At 35.1% G+C, this 20,888-nt stretch overlaps 2 protein-coding genes across 3 annotated transcripts; both read left to right on the forward strand.

The window, feature by feature from the left end:
* The first annotated feature begins 1,443 nt into the window (after positions 1-1,443).
* Positions 1,444-20,636, forward strand: LOC117912365 (probable polyol transporter 6). 2 transcript variants are annotated; one of them, XM_034826923.1, is made up of 6 exons: positions 1,455-1,716; positions 1,939-2,431; positions 9,338-9,342; positions 9,941-10,179; positions 10,294-10,509; positions 20,133-20,636. In XM_034826923.1, exons 1-6 carry the CDS (start codon positions 1,617-1,619, stop codon positions 20,214-20,216), a joined length of 1,137 nt encoding a protein of 378 aa, XP_034682814.1. In that variant the 5' UTR covers positions 1,455-1,616; the 3' UTR covers positions 20,217-20,636. The 2 variants fall into 2 exon arrangements, with proteins under 2 accessions (XP_034682813.1, XP_034682814.1); XM_034826922.1 differs by lacking the exons at positions 9,338-9,342; positions 9,941-10,179; positions 10,294-10,509; positions 20,133-20,636 and having other exon boundaries at positions 1,444-1,716; positions 1,939-3,566.
* Positions 5,964-8,900, forward strand: LOC117912366. Its single transcript, XM_034826924.1, is given in 4 exon segments — positions 5,964-6,349; positions 6,643-6,981; positions 8,194-8,428; positions 8,431-8,900. Coding segments are annotated over 4 exon segments (1,089 nt in total). The 5' UTR covers positions 5,964-6,061; the 3' UTR covers positions 8,658-8,900.
* Positions 20,637-20,888: the final 252 nt, after the last annotated feature.

The raw sequence follows: 20,888 nt of genomic DNA on the forward strand, positions 1-20,888 counted from the left end.
TGCCATGGAAGCGATAAAAAATTATATATATATATATATATATATATATATATTAAGAAAAATGATTTTTTTTTATATTTGTTTTATCACGAGAAACTTAAAAAAAATCAAATGTAATTAAAATTAGTATAAAACTTGTATATTTTAAAATTATTTCATTTATATATTAAAAAATAAAAAATAATTCAAAAATGTATATAAAAAATAATTTATACACTTCCATTCCTTGTAGAGGAAGGTTAACTGCTTGCTGGGTGGGAGCTATATGAGCGGTAACTTCCACATACGGCTCCATGAGAAGAGGGGTGGAATAAAAACCTTGTTGTACCTCACTCCCATCTTCAATAATGTCCGCTCTATTTTTTTGGTGGAGTCTTTTAATTTTTTTTAATGGAATAAGAATGAGAATTATTTTGAATAAATGAGACAGGATTCATATGGATGACCCAAACTGCCCCACTTTCTCTCAAACTCTTCTTTTAATCAACAACTAACCTTCCAAAAAAAAAAAAAACACATACTATGGTGTTTTGAAAAAAATATATATATTAAGAAAAATGATTTTTTTTTTATATTTGTTTTATCACAAGAAACTTAAAAGAAATTCAAATATAATTAAAATTAGTATAAAACTTGAACATTTTTTTTCCTTTCTTTTTAGGTATTTTCCTTCAAGTATTATAACAACCAAACATAGGGTTTCTTTTTATTTTTCTTTTCTTATAAGTTATATCTTTTAAAGGGTGTGTCAAACTGGCTATTAACAAGATTGTAAAATAAAAAACATTATAGGAATATCTCAATTTTGAGAAAATAATGGTGAAGTTTTAAATGGTATAAAAATGTTTTTTTATGGTAAGCATTTTCTTCCTAAAAAAGAATTTAACCCAACAAAATCATATCAAGATCATATAAATTAAGAAGTAATTATTTAGAAATAATCCGATTTTATAATTTCTATAATTATAAAAGAATAATAATTTTTTTTCCCAATTCAATTCACTTTCTTCCTACCGAACACAACTACAGCATACTAAGTAAGAAATATTAATCCAATTAATTAAGAGGTTGTCAATTCAGAATCCATATGAGATTGGATTCTGCCTCTTAAGTCTTAAGTCTTAAGTAGGGTTTAGGTCTGATTGAAAAGAAAGAAAAAACAGTGTGGAACGGTTGACTCTCTGGGATAACCAAGAAAAGGCCAAGTACAGGTAGGATCGTTTCTCAGTCTTATCCTAAAAAAATAAATAAGAGGATAAGAAAATTGACCTATCCATTTAGATCATGGATTCATGATCCCTAAGTTTATGGAAAGTGGGCGACAATCCCTTTAATTTCTCCATATTTTTTTCTTTTTATTTCTTTGGTTATACAATTGATATGTATATATATATATTCCAATTTTCTTCTTAGGTGAATTGAATTAGGTATTAAGGGGTCAAGAAGAGCTCCTTTATTGTTGGTTAGTGGGGGGCGTGGCAACTGTGAAGCCGTTCATGCGTCAACTGAGTACTGGCTTTGTACCGGATGGTCTTGATCGATCCAATAATAATACTATATATAGGTGACGAGGAGGCACCATACAGCTTCACAAACACAGAGACAGAGTAGAAGGAATGGATTCAAAGGAGGAGGGGAAGAATCAAACAGGGATCAACAAGTATGCCTGCGCTTGTGCCGCAGTTGCTTCTATGATCTCCATTATATTTGGTTATGGTACGTCTGTCTTCTCTTTCTTTCCATGCAGATGCACAGAGCGTCTCGCCGGCATGCTTTTCTTTCTGAGATTGCTTTTATAGGGTTTAGAATGTTTTTTCTTCTGTTTTTTTTTTTAATTCCACTGCATGTGAGAATATGTATGATTGTATGGTATGAGTAGTGATTTGTTCTTCTGGGTTTGAATTGAAATATCATTAAGTTTTGGTTTGTATTCTTCAGACACTGGTGTTATGAGTGGAGCCATGCTATTCATAAAAGAAGATCTCAAAGTCAATGATACCCAAGTGTCAGTCCTGGCGGGAATCCTAAACGTGTGCGCGCTGGTGGGTTCCCTTGCTGCGGGAAGAACATCCGATTTCTTAGGCCGTCGATACACAATTGTCCTAGCCTCCATCATCTTCTTGGTTGGTTCAGTTCTGATGGGCTATGCCCCTAATTACGCAGTTCTATTGACTGGAAGATGCACTGCTGGGATCGGCGTGGGCTATGCGCTCATGATTGCACCTGTTTACTCCGCCGAGATTTCATCTCCTAAGTCTAGGGGCTTTTTGACCTCTCTCCCAGAGCTTGGCATCAGTACAGGAATATTATCTGGCTACCTCGCAAACTACTTTATGGCTGAATTGCCTCTAAAACTAGGCTGGAGGTTGATGCTCGGTATTGCGGCAGTCCCATCACTTGGCTTGGCTATTGGTATTCTTAAGATGCCTGAGTCCCCTCGGTGGTTAGTGATGCAAGGCCGACTCGGAGACGCCGAGAAAATCTTGTTGCGAGTATCTAATACTAGAGAAGAAGCTGAAATTCGGTACCGGGACATAAAGATTGCTGCAGGAATTGACGAAGACTGCAACGAGGATGTTGTCAAGCCTCCAAGTAACACTCACGGTGGAGGGGTGTGGAAAGAGCTATTACTAAGGCCCACCCCTGCCGTCCGTTGGATGTTACTGGCCACGATTGGAATCCATTTCTTTGAGCACGCCACTGGAATAGAAGCTGTCATGTTATTCAGTCCAAGAATCCTGAAGAAAGCTGGAGTCACCAGTAAGGACAAGCTATTGCTTGCCACTGTTGGGGTGGGGATCACAAAGCTGACATTTATGGCACTGTCCACACTCTTAATTGACAGAGTAGGGAGGAGGCCCCTCCTGCTAACAAGCACAACTGGTATGATTGTAGCCCTAACTGGATTAGGGTTTGGTTTAACCATGGTGGAGCACGCTAAAGAGAGGCTCTTTTGGGCACTTAACCTTAGTTTAGTTGCTACCTACACCTTTGTGGCTTTCTTCAACATTGGGGTTGCTCCTGTCACTTGGGTCTATCCGGCAGAGATATTTCCTCTCAAGTTAAGGGCACAAGGAGCTAGTATTGGGGTGGCAGTGAATAGGGGCACCAATGCTGCTATTTCAATAAGCTTCATTCCCATCTACAAGGCCATTACCATAGGTGGCGCTTTCTTCATGTTTGCTGGCATATCCGTAGTGGCTTGGATCTTCTTCTATTTCCTCCTGCCTGAGACCAAGGGGAAGCCCTTGGAAGAAATGGAGATGCTCTTTACCAGGGGGGGTAGATCTAAATCTAAAAATGCAGGTATTGAAGCTCAGCCAGTAGGATGATTATCTCTGAAGTTGAGGCTTAGATTTCCAACTCCACTATTCTCGTTTTATACTGGTTTATTGCTGTTCAGCACTGTACGTAGTTCGCATGTTTATGATATATGTTTTTATTTGTGGTCTGTGTCAAGTGTCCCAAGTCAACTGTCATTTTTTCCGTTCTAATGTACGTACCTCAGAAACACGTGGTACACACCAACAATGGAACAAAATATCATGAGCTTCTTTTATCTTAAACCTGTGGAGGCTCTCACTTGTTTGAAGTTGAAACCTGAAACCAAGTGGGGTTCAAATTTCTTTCTAGCCACTCCATTTGACCCCCAAAAATTTAAGCATATGCGGCTTCACTGCAACTCCATCAATGGTTTGGTTAGTCCCTTTTGGGTCTGGAACTGCCTTTAGACTCCGGTGGAGGCCAAGCTTGAGCTATGCTATAGGTGGCTATAGACAAAAGAGACTAGCTGTGTGTTTAGTTCACCTATGTTATTCCCTGTTTGATGTCTAACATGGTGAGTATAAAAAGTAAACGAGAAACAGAAAATAGTAGTATTAATTAACAAAAAGAGATGGATGCCTTCGACAGCTTTGGAGATGGCAAAAAAGAGGCCCGTATTGGGGAATTGGGTTTGATCTCGACCTTGCCTAATAATAGAATAGATATAAATAAATGAGATCGGGATTGGATAAGAGTGACTCAAAACCACTTATTTATTATATCTTTATAATATAATAGATATAAATAAACAAGATCGGGTTTGAATAAGGGTGACTCGCTTTATAATATAATAAATATAAATAAACAAGATTGGGTTTGGATAAGGGTGACTCAAATCCACTTCATTTGTTTGCAAAATAATTGACTATTAAAATCTTAATTATGCTTTCTTCTCATTTGTTGACTGTACTAGTTTACTTGATTCCATTGGAAATTGACTTAAATTTACATCCAAAATTTAAGCAAACGGAATATTATATCCTCCACCTTCGGATTTCACAATTTGAAAAATTAAATTTTGTCTCCAATACATAATAATTATCATATCTTACATTATAATAGTGCATTACTCATACTTTATTTATTTTTATATAATTAATAATTTTATTAATAAAAAATATTTATTATAAAATGTCTTTGACTATTTTACATTATAATAGTGTTGAATCTTGAATTAATTTTAAAGGTTTGAAGGTTTCTATTTTATAATTATTTTTATATAAGTAGATGGAAACTCGTTTTTTCTAAATTTATTATAATTTTTTTTTCATTCTCTTTCTTAATGATTTTGTAATCCTTTAATAAAAAGTTTTATTTCGGTTCCTTTTATTACATTCCTATTTTAATTGTAAATACTTTCATTCCCTTTCATAACTAAATTTAATAAACTAGTCATTGGCATCCACTATATATGCGATACTTTTGTCATTCTTTATCACCTATATAAAGATATAAGCAAAAAAAAAAAAAAAAATTAACAACGGTTTTTTGAAACGTAATCTAAAGGCAACTTAGAGGATTCCTAAATCATGCCCCAGGATTTCCAATAGGGAAATGCTGGCCACATACTCTCTAGTTTAAATAAGTTGAAAGAGATTTAATTATGTTTGGCCACATACTCTCTAGTTTAAATAAGTTCTAAAAAATAGTTTTTGAAAATTATTTAATAATGTTTTGTAGAATAAAAGTTTGGTTGAGATCGAATTTGAAATTAAATTTTTTTTTTTAATACCTTTAAATATATTTTCAAAATAATTTTTATATTCAGAGTTTTATTTTTAATCATTTTACATATTTGTATAATTATTTTTTAAAATAATCAATAAAAACAACCAAAAATATTATCTAAAAATACTCTAATTTCTATTATTTAAAAATAGAAAAAAAATAGTTATTAAAGGTTTTTTTTTTTTTTGAGAATAAAAAAATTATTTTCAAAAATAGTTGTGGAATAGACCCTAAATGTATGATTTGTTTTATTGTCAAAATATTACTTCTTCTCATTTATGACTTTCAAACATTTTTTAATACAGTTGAAGGAAAATGCATGCCTTTTAAAATAGCTAGTAGGGGAGAAAGGTGATTTTTTTTTCCTAATTTTATTATTTTTATATAAAAAAAAGCATATTTGTAAAAAAAAAAAATGATAGTTTTAATAATTTTTTTTTCTAAATCTATGATAATTATGAAATACCAATCCAAAATTATATTTTTGTTAATGACAATTTCAAAATTATTGAATATCTTTTAAAAAAGATAAATTTCTATTTAATTCATCATAAATTGTAGTAAATTTAGAAATTAAATTTTAGTCTTCATATCTTAAAGATATTTTTTTCCAAAATACATGACAGATTTGAAAACAATTTTTTAATCTTGATATTTTTAAAAACCAATTTCGAAGAGGCACATTTATTAGTGTGAGAAGTAATAACTATGAACCACTTGGTTTATTTTGTCAGCAAATGGGGTTAGGAGCAAAATGGATTAGGCCCCTTGAATAGAAGTGAGAAAGATGAACAGTAATCGTGCCCACACGACAGCTAAAAGCAAGGAGAGCCTTAGGTCAATTGACTCCATGCCCGTCTCATTTTCATTCTCCTTTGCCAATTCTACAGATTTCTGAGCATAGAGGAAGGTGGTGGGCCTTTCTTTTCTGCCCTTTCTCTCTCAACATCACTTCCATTTTCACAGACCTCCGTGCTTTTCTGTCTCTTTTCTTTTCTTTTTTTCTCATATGAGGAAACTCTGTCCAAATTTTGATCGAGATGATGGCCTGGAGACCGTCCTTGAGGTCCCAATCCCGGAAGAAATGTTCGCAAGCATGGGCAGCAACCTTGCTCTTCGCTGTCACAACATGCTCACCTGGATGAAGGCTCAAACTGCAGAGAAATGGTCGTCGCCCATCATCGCCGGACGTTTTAATGAGTTATCCTTTCTTCTTTACATTGTTGGATCCCCTCTTATTCCTCTTCAGGTCAGATTGGACAACTCCGTCCACCGTCCCATCAGAGATAGTTCCATTGTAAGAACTAAGAACCTTCCCTTTCAGATTCATCTCCATACTTGTTTTGTCATATCGTCATGATTCATGAGTTTGCCATTGACCCACCTGGAGACACGCCGCTGGAACTCCTGCATGGTTGATCTCTTCAATGTCATGCATATTTTGAGGCATGTAATTCGGGTCTGGGTGCAAGTATGATCAGCAGCTTATTTTGGAACCATAATATTGAATCTTGCAATCTAATTAATCATCTCAAGTCATTGTCCTCCATTTTTTAGAACCATTTGAGGAATATTGTTCCTTCTTTCCAGGAAGCTTCCACAGCCAAGTATATTGTCCAACAGTATATAGCAGCAACAGGAGGACAACCAGCGCTGAGCTCAGTGAACAGCATGTGTGCAATCGGACAGGTGAGGATCAGTGCATCAGAGTTTTACCAAAGCGACCTACACGTGAAGGTGGGTACTACTGAAGAGATCGGAGGATTTGTGCTTTGGCAAAAGAATCCGGATATGTGGTGGTTAGAGCTCGTTGTGTCAGGTTGCAAGGTGATATCTGGTAGCAATGGCAAGCTTTCATGGAGGCAGTGCTCAAACCAGCAATCACCCATCTCCAAGGGTGCCCCCAGACCCTTGCGTCGTTTTCTACAGGTATGTTATTGCAATTTGCTTCACTTTTCCTATCTTCCCAGTTGGTTCTATCTAATATATTTGGGAAAATAAATCCTTTATATTATGTTTGAAAGCCTTTTCGACAAGAGTTGTAAAATATAATTTGAAAATTGTTTTTTTTGGAATTCGAAATATTTTTAATATTTTTTTTGTGCATTTAAAAATATGTTTTCAAAATAATTTTTATTTGTAATATTTTATTTTTAATTATTATCTATATGTATATAATTATTTTTAAAAGTGAAAACAACTTAATATTACTTTAGGTTTTATTTGATAATTATATTTTAAAATAATTTTGTACTTTTTGAAACAAAATATAAGAAACTTCGTTTGACAAAAAAAAAAAATTGTTTTTATTGATATTTTTAATTGTTATTTTGTTATTTTCATCTAATTTTTTTAGGATTGTTTTTTAAAAAATTATATAGATACGAAGAATAATTAAAAGTATTGTTAACTAGAACTGTTTTTACAAATGCTTTCTAAATAGAAATTTATTTTTATTGAAAGAACAAATTTTTTTTATTACCAATATAAATTTTGTTTTATAGAAGAAAAAAAAACTATCTTAAAAAATAGTTATAAAATAAATTAAGGTGATATTTGTTTTTTTATAATTTAATTTAAAACAAAAACTTAAAACGAAATAATGCTTAATAATATTAAGTATTATATTGTTTTTTTTTACATTTTATTTATATTAAGTAAAAAAAATCAATAAATTATTTTTGTCTTCTGAAATCTATTTATTCAAAAAAGATTAAAAAATGAGTAATAAGTTAACAAAAAAATATAATAATATTAATTAAAATTTAAAAACAAGTCATTTTCAACAAAAATAAAAAATAAAAACACAAACTACATCTTACATTGCTCTTGAAAGATAGTTGCCGAAATATACTTAATATTTTTGTTATCATCCAAAAAAACCTATATATCAAATATAATATTTTTTATAAAATAAAAAATATATATTATCTAATGAGTGACGTGTAATGGATTAACTAGATTCCCAATACCCTCTCTACTATCCAAAGAAACCACAGTTAAGAGAACGGGTTTGGCAGATCAACGTTAAAAAAACCCTGTTAAGCTCGACTCAGGTACTTTTCAAGAAAGGACCCGCAGTGGATCAATTTTTTATGCAATTTTCTCTAGTTTTCAATCGAATTTTGTGTTTGTGGGCAGGGGTTGGATCCGAGGTCCACAGCCAACCTATTTATTGACGCGGTCTGCATCGGGGAGAAAATAATAAACAACGAGGACTGTTTCATACTGAAGCTGGAGACGAGCAGGGCAGTACGGGAGGCACAGAGCAGCCCAAAGTTTGAAATCATCCACCACACAATCTGGGGGTATTTCAGCCAGAGGTCGGGCCTCCTCATGCAGTTTGAGGACTCGAGGCTGCTCAGGATGAACACGGAGGGGACGACGGCGTGTTCTGGGAGACAAGCTCGGAATCAGTGATAGAGGACTACAGATACGTGGAGGGAGTGAACATAGCCCACAGTGGTAAGACTGTGGTGACGGTGTTCAGATATGGATCACATTCCGCCAGTCACAAGAGGGAGATGGAAGAAACGTGGAGGATTGAAGAGGTGGATTTCAATATATGGGGTTTGTCCAATGATTTTTTTCTGCCTCCCCCCTGACCTGACCTGCATGCGGAAAGAACAAAGCCATAGCTAGTTGAGACTCGAGATGAGAACATATATCACACACCATAGATTTTTAATATAATTTAACCAGTCACCAGCCACCTTTATATGATACATTGTGTGAGTATAAAGAAACCGTGTATATACAAGCAGATTTCCAAGTTTTTTCAATTCTTTGTTGACCGTTGCCCATCGAATCAATATCTAATCCAATCACCTCGGGTTTTGCGTGGGGTGTCGGTGGAAATCTAATTCCACTTTTAAGGCATTGTCGGCAGCTTCATTCAGAGCTTCCTATACCGCTATACGTATATTACAGTCTTACATGAGTCGGTGCTCTTCATGCTATACGTATAAATTTCTGATTTTGGTTTTATTATAAAAAAAAAATTAAAATTATTTTGGAAGGTATATATCTAGCATTTTTTTATATTAAATAATAGTAAAAAAAAAAAAATTTATTCTAATAAAAAAATAAACCCGACAATACACTTATGAATTTAATGAGATAGGTAATTTAAACGTGGAATTTGAAATATGGCTGGCCCTATAAATGTACTCACCTACCTCACTTACTCATAGTGCCATGACATGTGGCTAGTAATACATATAGCAGAAAGAAAACCCATCAAAGATAAAAAGATGGGAAAATATGACGTTAAGAGGAGTGTCAGAGTATGTAAAGTCAAACTTTCCGATTGAAATTAAAGTGAGGGTATTTTTGTTCAACGGATTAACGGTATTTAATCATAATTTTGAGACAAATGAACCCATAACTAAACAGGTAGCCGAGATTAGTACTAAAATTAAAGTTTAAAGAAAAGGGAGGCACACTTGGTGTATGCGTGGAAGGTGACGTAGCCGCTAGTCGTGCCCACCAGCTACAGAAGCTTCTCCGTCAGCACAGCGGTAGATCTCAGGATCAACTGCCAAAGCGAAATAAAACGACGTCGCTTTGGGACGATTGACTTCTCATTCCCCCTTAGATTCCCTTGACTAAATGGTATAATAGAATAGCAAATTGACGGTGAGAGATTAATAAATAAAGTAATGTACAGGGATCGTGGAATGAAGACTATTTAGTACGGTGGATCGCAAACTATAGAATTGTTTTCCAATTTCGGGAAACTGGTAAATCCAAATGCTGTCCCTCCCTTATTTTCCTTCCAAATCTGGGGTTCTCTCTTTCTTGTGAGAGAGAAGCTTGGGATTCAGTGTTTGATCAAACTGAAATTCGAATCCGAATCGGGAAAATCTGTGTGATCGAGGCGACGTAGCAATGAAGGATGATGATTCCCTTCCGACAACGGCGCCGACCACAAATGCGAAGAAAGATATCTCAGATGCGAGTGTTTTTGGGAGGGGTCGGTACAAGTTCTGGGCGTTGGCAGCGATTCTGCTCCTCGCTTTCTGGTCTATGTTCACCGGCACCGTTACTCTCCGGTGGTCCGCCGGCAACCTCAACCATATTTCCGACGACCTCGACTACCACATCCACGACGATCTCGATGTTCTGGTCTGTTTCTTTCGCTTTCTTTCTGTTTGTACACCTGAGCTTTGTCATTGGATCTTGGTGCAAATGTGAGGGACAGTGAGGGGTCTTGTGATCGGTGGATTTTTGTGGAAACAGGAAATGGAGGAGAGGGAGAAGGTGGTGAAGCACATGTGGGATGTGTACACCAACAGCCGGCGGAGCAGATTGCCGAGATTCTGGCAGGAGGCATTCGAGGCTGCATACGAGGACTTGACAAATGACGACCCTGGTGTTCGAGAGGATGCCATATCCGAGATCGCTAGGATGTCTGTGAGGAACATCGATCTCGATCCGCCTCTTATCCAATCAACGGTTCGTACTCCTTCTATGTCTACTCCCTGAAAGATTTCGTCTCAAAAAATGCTAGAAAGGTGAAAGATTGTGAATGTTGCATTAGAGTCTTCTTTCTTTTTCTCTCAATTTTTTTTTGGGAACCTAACAGAGGATTGGAGCTTTGAATTTCGAAATTGCGCTCTTTTTTCATGTTTCTTCCACGTTGATGTTTGATGTTTGTGCCGTGCTGTATATGTATATACGTGATTACGTGTATATAAAGCAAGAAAATATTACAAACAAGAGGGCAAAATATCAAGTCAAAGGACACGGGAAATATAAACAGATGCCTAAAAGCGCCTCCAATAAAAAATTAAATAAAGGGACCACAAAAAACAACACCCTTCACTGTGAATCTAATCGACAACAAACTCTGTATGGAGGACCCGAACTTAAAAACAACGTGAACCAAGCCCATATATTACAAAGGAAAGAGTCTTTTAGTCGTTGAATAGAATGCTTCCCATTTTAAAAAAATCTACTGTTTCTTTCCTCTTATAGGGCCTAAGATAAGCTTAGGGGAGCAATCTACCATATCTTTTTAAGTTTTTTTTTTTCCACAAAAGAACCATGCCATCCTAATCTCTCAGAAGCACCCAAAACATGCCAAAAGGGAAAACAATATATTTCATAATATCTTTGTTTTGACACAATGGATAAGAATGTGTTCGATGAACTCTTCCTCCAACTGACAAAGGAAATATTTGTTTGCCAAAGACCACCCTCTACTCTTTAAATAATCAAAGTTAAAACCTTTGCCCAAGTAGCCTCCGAAGCAAAAAAGCCCAACTTTGGTGGCACCCAAGAGTACCGAATCACATTTTCCAGAAACAACACTGAGTTTCTTGACTCTAAAACCGAGCAAAGGGCTTTAACAGTGATCTTCCCATTTTTTGACCCAGTCCAAATCACATTATCTTCCTCTTCCCTGCACATACTTCTCTTTTGCAAACTCAAAAGAAAGCACTCTACCATGTCCATCTCCCAATCATTTAGGAGCCTAGAGAAATGAGGGGCCCAACAGGCTTCCCATTTATTATTTGTATCATAAATCACAAAATACCTATTAGCTGAATTTGAACTGGTTCCTAGTTTCTTTTAACTGACATGATGATTATGAAATCTATAGTAGAAGTATGATGATTTGGTTTAAAAATGAAAAATAACTAATGAGTATATTGTCCAATTGGGGGAGTCGAATGGGAAGTGTTTTTGGCCTCACATAGTAGCATCCTTATGGGGAAAGAGAAGCTTTGTAACTGGACCTCAGTGACAACTTCCAAATTATAAATTTACAGCGACCTGTCTTACATTACTGTGGAAGCAGCCAAAAATCAAAAGTGCTCATGATATTTTTTGATAAACAAATAGAATGAATATGAGATTACAAATGCCTAAAAAGAAAAGAGGGTCACACCCAAATACGCTAGAAGTACACTGACCAAAGGCAAATCAAAACAGCCCTAAAGAAACTACAAAAAACTGAACCCCTCACTTTCAATGATATTGAAATCTTCTGGTTTTGGAATTGGAATCATTAGGTTAAGGGGTTTCTGCCTGCAAAAGAAATCAAAACTTGATTTACTTATTTATGTTTTAACAAGAATTCTAGTAGGATCATTATTTCTATTTTACATAATGTGATTTGTAGCTAATTTCATCTTTTCCTGAAACTGTTCTTAGGTTTAGGTACTATTTACCTTGATTACAAGTTATAATATTATTTTCTTTGACATTAATTTATTCTGCTCATGTCATGTTCAATATCCTATTTCCTAGTCCATTTGAATGCCTTTATACTAGATTTCCCCTGTTAATTATTATTGTTTGTTTCTTCTTGGGCTCTTTCTATGTCACTTATTGGAAAATTAAAATCTTTATCCTGTTTACATGAGAATTTTAATAAGGTTTTTGAAAGTTCTTTTTTTTTTTTTTTTATCCGTAAATGAAAATAGTATTGAAAAGCTCCAAAAAGGATGCACCAAAGTACACACGATATATACAATGACTGCCAAAAAGCACCAAAAAAGGAAGAGAAAACAAGAAACTACTCTTTCCCTCGAATCGATGCCAACCAATCAATGAAATCAACTATGGACATTGATCTTTTACCTATAAACGGTTTGGTCTAGGTTAACAAGTTACACAAAAACAAGAATTTCAGCCTTTGGACAAAGAGCTCCACATTCTCAAAACATCTTTTATTTCTCTCTTTCCAAAATGTCTAGAAAAAGCATAAAGGTGCTGCCCTCCAAACTTTTTTAGAAAGTTCTTAATTTAGCTATGTTGTTTAAGATGAACCCAATGTTTCAATTTTTATTTTGTTACAAAAAGCATTTGCCAATGGTGATTTTTTTTACATTTCAAGTTGTCATAGAAATAGTATCTACTAAGATAATTTTACATTTGAATTTTATTTTATTTATTTATTTTTTTTTTATAGACAACAAGAACATGCATTAAAAAGCGCTAAAAAGGAGGGGGCGCACTCTACGTATATAGGCTATATACACAAAAAAAAGCCAAATCATACCTTATACAAAGATGGTCTACACTAACAAACAAAGCAAAGCTAACCACAAAAAAGAGTATCAAGGAAATTCAATATAGAGGGGAAATCCAACTCCAAAGAGTCCCTGGACCACTCAAAAAGTGTCTGACTAAAGAAATCCTTTAAACTTTGGTTGAAAAACTCTTCATCTTTGAAAGTCCTTCGATTGCGCTCTTCCCAAATACACCAAAATAAGCAAATGAGGGCCAAACGACAAACTGCTCTATTCTTCTTTTGAAGCCCCTTAACCTTCCATTGTAGGAGGGGATTTCTCACTGAATCTGGAAATACCCAAGCCACTCCAAAATGGCTAAAAAAAAGGTTCATAGCTCTCTTATCTTGGCACAACGAATCAAAATGTGATCGGTTGTTTCTTCACTATCTTTACAAAGATTACATTTATTGACCATTTGTCATCCTCTCTTCATTAAAGTATCTACAGTTAAGATATTCTCTGAAAACAACTTTTCAAGCAAAAAAGCAAGTTCTCAGAGGAGCACGGGATCCCCAAACTTCCTTGCTAGGAAAAACTACATTGTTCTCCATCCTTATAGAACAATAATAAGACTTGACAAGAAAGGTTCCCCTTCTATCTTCTTTCCAATATAAAGTGTCCTCACCTTTTTGCACTTTAAACAGACATAGAAAACCCAAAAAGTGGGTCACCTCCTCTACCTTCCAATCTTGGAAAGGTCTTCTAAAAAGAACCTCCCAACACTCCTCTTCATTCCCATTTCTTTTCCATAATTCCGCATTGTAGCATTTTTATGAGAAGCTATTCTAAAAAACGTAGGGTAAACATCTTTTAGCTTGAAATCCTCCACCCAAATGTCCCACCAAAAACTTGTATGTATACCATTTCCTACACAGATAGAAGTTCTGACATTGAACTCTTCCCACCCTTTTCTAATGTCCTTCCAAAGGCTCATCCCAAAGGAGTCTCTCCACACTCTAGTAGTCCAACCCCTTTCCAACTCCCCAAATTTTCCATAGAGGATCTTCCTCCACAAGCTCTTATGCTCAATAGAGAACCTCCAAAGCCATTTGCCTAACAAAGCTTGATTGAGACTATTCAGTCTTCTTAGCCCCAAACCTCTACAATTTTTAGCCTTACACACATCTGACCATTTTACCAAGTGGATCTTTCTCCTATCTCCCAAATCTCCCCACAAAAAGTCTGTTTGATTTCTCTCTAATCTAATTTTCACTTTTCTAGGAATTATAAAGAGAGACATAAAATAGATAGGAAGATTTGAAAGAGTGTTCTTTAAAAGACATAATCTAATCTAGTCTAATTTTACATTTGAATATGTTGATGAGTCTTAACTAACTATGAATTACACCTATAGAACATGTGAGTAAGTATTTTTACATGTTTGAGATGGTTCTCAAAGCTGGGTTATCACCTCTCCTATTTTTTCTTATTTTTCGCTTTCAATATTTTCAACAAACAATCAAAACCTCATGCAAGAATGTATGCACCAACACTCTCCCAACAATTTAAGCAATGTAATTCACATGCAAATGAATTAACAATCTCTAATCAAGATTTATATAAACATTCAACAACACCAATCACATATCCAAATACCTATTAATTTCATAGCCAAAAAGAGATTATATCAAAACTCTCTTAAGCTTAAATGATCAAATTCAATCCATATCCTAAACCAATAAGCTCATTCCAATAGTGTAAATTTCACTAGCAAAGGTTGGCAAATAGAAATAACCAAAAGAAGAAATAAAGTGAAAGAGACAATGATATTGGGATTTAACATGGAAGATCTCTGAGTAGAAGAATTTACCAATCAAAAAGAATTTTGTCTAGCTCAAGTCCACCAATCCACTCATTGAGTTACTTGACTAGCTCCTTCCAACTTTAGCTATACACCTTTTTCTTTGGGAATACATTTGGAGTTGACACCAAGCTCAATTTGAGCCACTTCTTGAAGTCCAATCAAGAAGAAAATGAGTTTTATCCCAATACAAAGGCAACAATGAGAGATGGGATGGATGAACCAAATGAATCATTCCATATTTTATGAGAAAATCCAATGAAAGACTGTTTTATAGCTCAAAAACAAGATGCATTTTCTTGGGAAACAAACATTCACAATTTAGAAAAAAAAAAGGAGCACAATAGGAGGGTGTATGACAGCTACTATGTTTCCCTTAAACCCTTAAAAGGAAATTCAGGTTTAAATAGTGAGGGTTGAGATTGATCAAATGGCCGAGATTCAACCAGAAAGTTTTAAAAAAGGTTTTTATGTAGACCGATCAAATTTTGATTTGGACAGATGGATACGTACATTACACTGCCCTCTTATATGAAGATGGATGAATCATTCTTAACGATGGATCAATCACGAAATAGAATGCAAAAAGACTGAGCCAAAAAGATTGCCACCGATTAACTTTCTCTGATCTTCTATTGCAAAAATTAAGACACCTTAAAAGGAAATTCGGGTTTAAATAGTGAGGGTTGAGATTGATCAAATGGCTGAGATTCAACCAGAAAGTTTTAAAAAAGGTTTTTATGTAGACCGATCAAATTTTGATTTGGACAGATGGATATGTACATTACACTGCCCTCTTATATGAAGATGGATGAATCATTCTTAACGATGGATCAATCACGAAATAGAATGCAAAAAGACTGAGCCAAAAAGATTGCTACCGATTAACTTTCTCTGATCTTCTATTGCAAAAATTAAGACAATAATGATTTGAAGACATGGTTGATTCATTTATGTCCATCCACAACCTCAAACCGCTTACCTTTGCCTTTACACACTTTCAAACTACCTTGATATTCAATAGGCAAGTAGTCCAAGGGAGGATTTTGAAAGCTGGGAGTAAAATAGGAATTTTGACCTGGAACTGCCAATCTACCTAAAGCATTCATAGATGCTTTCTCAAGTTACTAGTGTAAGTTTTAATCATCATTTTTAAAATTTGTTTCACCTACATCCTTGTTTATTTTTAATTTTATAAGACTATTCATGGTTTGGATTAATTCCCCTTTCCCCATGTTTGCTTCAATTTGTAAGTTTTGTCTACTGTTCTATTTTTCTCATTTGTAAGGAAATTTTGGCTATTTCTAAATTTCTGTTATTTATAAACATATTAATGTATTATTATGTTGTTTTTTCCATTTGTTTTTTGGTCTGTAGAATTGATCTATTACCTAATTCTGTTTTTTTTTTTTTGATAAGTCTATTACCTAATTCTGTTTTGATGTCCTGGGATCCTACTTAGAGTTGTGGAGGTAATAACTATCAAAAAAAAGAAGAAGAAGAAGAAGAAGAAGAGTTGTGGTAGTAACAACCTTACATATGTGAAGGGTGGGAAAATCTAGATGTATCATTTGAGTTTTTGGCTTGTTCTAGGTTTTCGTATCCATGTCTGTAGTTGTCTAAAACTGATGATGCATTTGATATATGCATAAAGCACACATGACATATACAAAGAAATGCCAAAAGGCAAAAAGAAGAGAAACAAAAACAACATCCTCTCCCTAGCGAGACCAAACCAATCTACAAAATCTACTGTAGACATTGACATCCCATCTATGAACCTCTTAAACCACATCAAGGGAGTACAAAGAGACTGAGATTTGAGGTTAGCTCTACACTTTCAAATGATCTCTGATATCACTCCTTCCAATTAGTCCAAATAATAATAATAATAATACAGAAAGGAGCAGCCTTCCAAGCCTTCTTTTGCTTTTTTCCCCACAAAAATTTCATGCCAATCTAAAAGAGCCTCTTGAACTGATGAAGGCAGCACTCAGATTTTATGATGAAGCTGCACATAAATTTATAAACTCTTGCATTTCATGTGTGTGTGTGTAATATATATGTGTGTGTGTGTGTGCATTATATTGAAATTGGTAGTATATAGTTGCCTCTTTTATCCTTAGTATCTCTCCTGAGATTGGTTATATATTGTTCTTTACTTTGATTTGCAATGAGTGTATGTTTCATATATGCATAATATATACATACATTTTTTAATCTATATCCCAATGTTTAGAAAACCTTATGATTCCAATAAAGAGCCCACGATAAGAATAGAAGGAAAAATATAATTTAGGAATTGACAATGATGTTTATCTACTTGGGTCTGATCGATGTTATATTTCACAGGACTAGGATAGGGGTTTGTAGTATTTGAACAGAACTTGGTTTCTTTATATCCATTGTTTCCATTGGCCAAAGCAAAAGATATGGGTTGAGGAATCAGGTTGCTGATTCATTTGTCATTTCTTTGATGTTAAGTGAATCCATTCTGCCAAAGGAACTGAGGACTGGTTTTTGATAGAAAGGACCAAGTCACTGAAATATCACTTAGGTCAATACATTCTTGTCATACATGAATGCTGTATTCAGTCCTCTCACAGAGTGGCATCTGGGGCAGCTATTATCTTGAGTTAGGTTCTTATGGGTGCTATTTCTGCTTGATTGTATTCTTTCTGTTTGACATGCTAAATATGTCTTGGCAAGGAATACTAATCTTCAGGATACCTTTCTGATTTGGGTCTCGAGTGTCACCAGTATCATTGTAAGCTTGAATGTGGTAAGCTGATTTCAACTAAAGCTACCCATGGCTGTCTTGGTCCATGCCATCCTGCCTAGGAATAAGAGTTTCTCAGCTGTGGGGGTATTGGAGATTTCCAATCAATCTTCTTCACTTCAGGGAGAGGCTAGTCTCAGAAGCCATTTTTTAAGTTATTATCTACATTTTTTCCATGTTTGATTTATTTTTTAGTGGATTTTTATATTCTTGGTTTAGATATGCCTGCAAAATCTGTCCTGTTCATGACTGGAAATCTCCATTTCAAGCCTCAACTTTTTCTTTCTTTTGCTCATTCTTTCTTTCTCTCTCTCTCTCTCTCTCCCTCTATATATATATATATATATATATATATATATAAGAAAGAAAGAATGAGCAAGACCAGTTAGAAGTTTGTTCCAGAGACTTGTTCTCTTAGCATACTCCCTCTCATTTTGGCTAGCAAGACCAGCTTTATGTTGATTATATTTTCAGGCCCTAGTCCTCCATCCTGCTTGAGGGCATTAACTATACTTGTATCAATTAGGGGAGCTGTTTGATATTAATTCAGGAATTCTGCAAAGGAGTTTTTATAAATGGTTGCCAGTCCACTTGTGTAAGTAATCTGTCTAAGATGCCACTTGCCAGTGCTATTGGGATATTGACTCTTACATTTGCCGACAGTGAATTTCCAATATGTGTTAAGATATCTTCACCAAAATACTTGGTAGCACCATCACTAATGCTGACAAAGCTTTCAGGCTTATTGTCACTACCAACAGTCCAAATTTGTATTGCCATTTTGGCACAAGGAGATAGTGTTGACTATCAGAGGTGATGCAGATCCTCTGGAAGCACAAATCCAGGGATTTCCCTGTTGGTAAATTACATCAGATAAAAATCTCGCTCCAGTTCAAGATGTCAATCTTGCATTTTGCTCATCATTCTCTTTTCTGTATTTCAGATGAATTATGTCTTATGGATTCACCCAGCAATGTAATAATTAGAGTGTTTGGCCACTGCAAGTGTGTATTTTCTTGGTTACCTCATGCAATTGTAATCTGAGGCCAATGACTGTAGTCCAACCATTCATCTGATTGCATCTCCTCCTATTCCAAATCCCTGTCCTTGTCCATGCTTGCCCTAGAGGATATCTCCTGTATATTGGAGTTCCAGGGTCATTTGTTTTTAAAAAGCACAGGGGGGTTTTTGGGCGTTTTTAAACACATTGGTCTGGGTTTCCTTTATTTATTTATATTTCTCTTTTTGCTCATTGTCTGATTGGGTGGTGATCCCTCCTTCCACCTGTGATCACCTTTGGTGAGAAATTTATCTGCTCTAGAATTCCATGAGCCAACATCTAATTTTTCCATTAATTTTCAGTCCTCTTCCTCTCTCAAAGTACATCTAGTGGAATGTTTACTTGAGAAATTTGCCTTCTTTTGTGGGGAAAATCCTATTAGCCATGAAAAGGTTGGAAGAATATTCCAGTCACTATGGTTGCATCTATTTGTAGCCAAGCTCTGTTACCTGTTAAAAAGAGAGCATTTTCCCTTTGTTATGAGTAATAAGCAGTAGGTACTTGTCCTCTTGTTTGTTCTATTTGTTAATTTTGACATAGATTTCAATGTTCAATTTTTTCAGTAGGTTCATTGCTGATTCCTGCCTATTCCCTTGCCGTGATTAGTCACATTGGACATTTTCACGCTAGTTTTGTTTTATCTGTTTTTTATTGTTTGTGAGCTGTCTGTTCATTCATTACACTTTTTGTATTGTAGAAAGTAGAAACTTATGAATGATGGTCAAACAGACTCTTTGAAAATCTAAAACACTATTGTAGTAACTAATGTATAATGATTTTATGGAATGAAGTAGTGACAAATTTAACGTCTGGGCTAGTCACTGCACCCTCAAAAGTTAGCCATTTATGTGGGCTGTATAGCTTCTGACATAGTAATCATCACACTTTCTTGGTAGCCTTTCAATTCTTCAATCTCATGTTCTCTCTATCCTCCGAGAAGAATTTCATAGATTGAATGCTTGCAATAATTGCTTTCTTAAATGGTATGAATCAGATCTTGATGGTGGGATCTGTCAAGAGTTTTTCATTTGGTCTTTGTGGTGGGAAGTAGTGGTTGGGTATAAGAGTGGTGAATTATTATGACTGTATAGTTATCTGGAGCGTTTTTTGTTGGAAATTTGCTGGGTCAATTGTGGGACCATTAACAAGGACTTCTAAAACTCATCTGTAAGTATGAAATTCCAGCCCTTTATGGGTTGTGTACCAAGTGCTTACAATTAAAGTGGTGAATAAAAAAAACTGCTGTTTCCAGTTGGTTGGTAAGAGTTAATTCTAAATTTTTGAAAGAATTGGTTTAGGTTCTGGAATTTAGTAGTGAGTAGGAATAGGGGAGCAACTCTGTTCCTGTGCTTGATATATTGGAAATGAACATTGATCAAAATCCTAATAAAGTTTTATTCTATCCATTTTTGTCAGGTTTCACAAGAACTAGGTAAGAGTTTGAAGCAATCAACAAAAGACATGGTGGCAGTAACCTCATCAGGGAATAATAGTCAATAATGTGAAGAATGTTGAGGATCCAAGGCTGCAAGTCTCCATTCTTCTATGTTTACTTGATCCCATTAAAATCACTCGTGCTGCCCAAAGTTTGTGACAGGGAGCGGCAAGAAAAATTATACTTGGTGCTTCGTGTCCCCATATCTGAGACAAACTGTGTGCCTAATTAGGTTCTCATTCTTCCAATTTTTGCTGTCAGAAATTTGAGATGTGGGTGACAAATTGATGCGGCCTTTTGAGAAAATGAGAACAGTTCAATTGAGCAAGTTTTGATAAATATTTTGCTTTATAAGAATCTGAGCGATAGTTCCCTGAAAACTTATTGTGGAGTTCCTCACTCGATATTAAAGGGATGCATAAGCATATATCATAAAGCTCGGTTCTATGCTCCGTTTCTCTAATGAATCCTTTTTATTAGTATTATTATTTGTATATCCATTTTACCCAGCAGGGAAAGCCACGTTTTGACTCTTGAAATAAACGAGGAAATCGGTGCGCCTCTCTGGTGATGATATATTCAATTTTAGACCAGTGATTGGTCCCAAAATTTGCACCATCTTTGAAAGCCTGTGGTAGAGTGAATCATTCACTTCCTATTTGGATATACCTGTGTCTCGAATCCAAAGCCTTTTGGTATGTAAGCTGAGCAAGGCTTGTGGAGTGGAATCAGAGACT

The sequence above is a fragment of the Vitis riparia genome, chromosome 4, assembly GCF_004353265.1.
Source record: "Vitis riparia cultivar Riparia Gloire de Montpellier isolate 1030 chromosome 4, EGFV_Vit.rip_1.0, whole genome shotgun sequence".
Taxonomy (NCBI): domain Eukaryota; kingdom Viridiplantae; phylum Streptophyta; class Magnoliopsida; order Vitales; family Vitaceae; genus Vitis; species Vitis riparia.

Coding starts and splice junctions, on each gene's coding strand:
- LOC117912365 (XM_034826922.1), top strand. CDS start 1,617: ATGGATTCAAAGGAGGAGGGGAAGAATCAAACAGGGATCAACAAGTAT. Junction 1,717..1,938: donor CTCCATTATATTTGGTTATG/GTACGTCTGTCT, acceptor TGTATTCTTCAG/ACACTGGTGTTATGAGTGGA.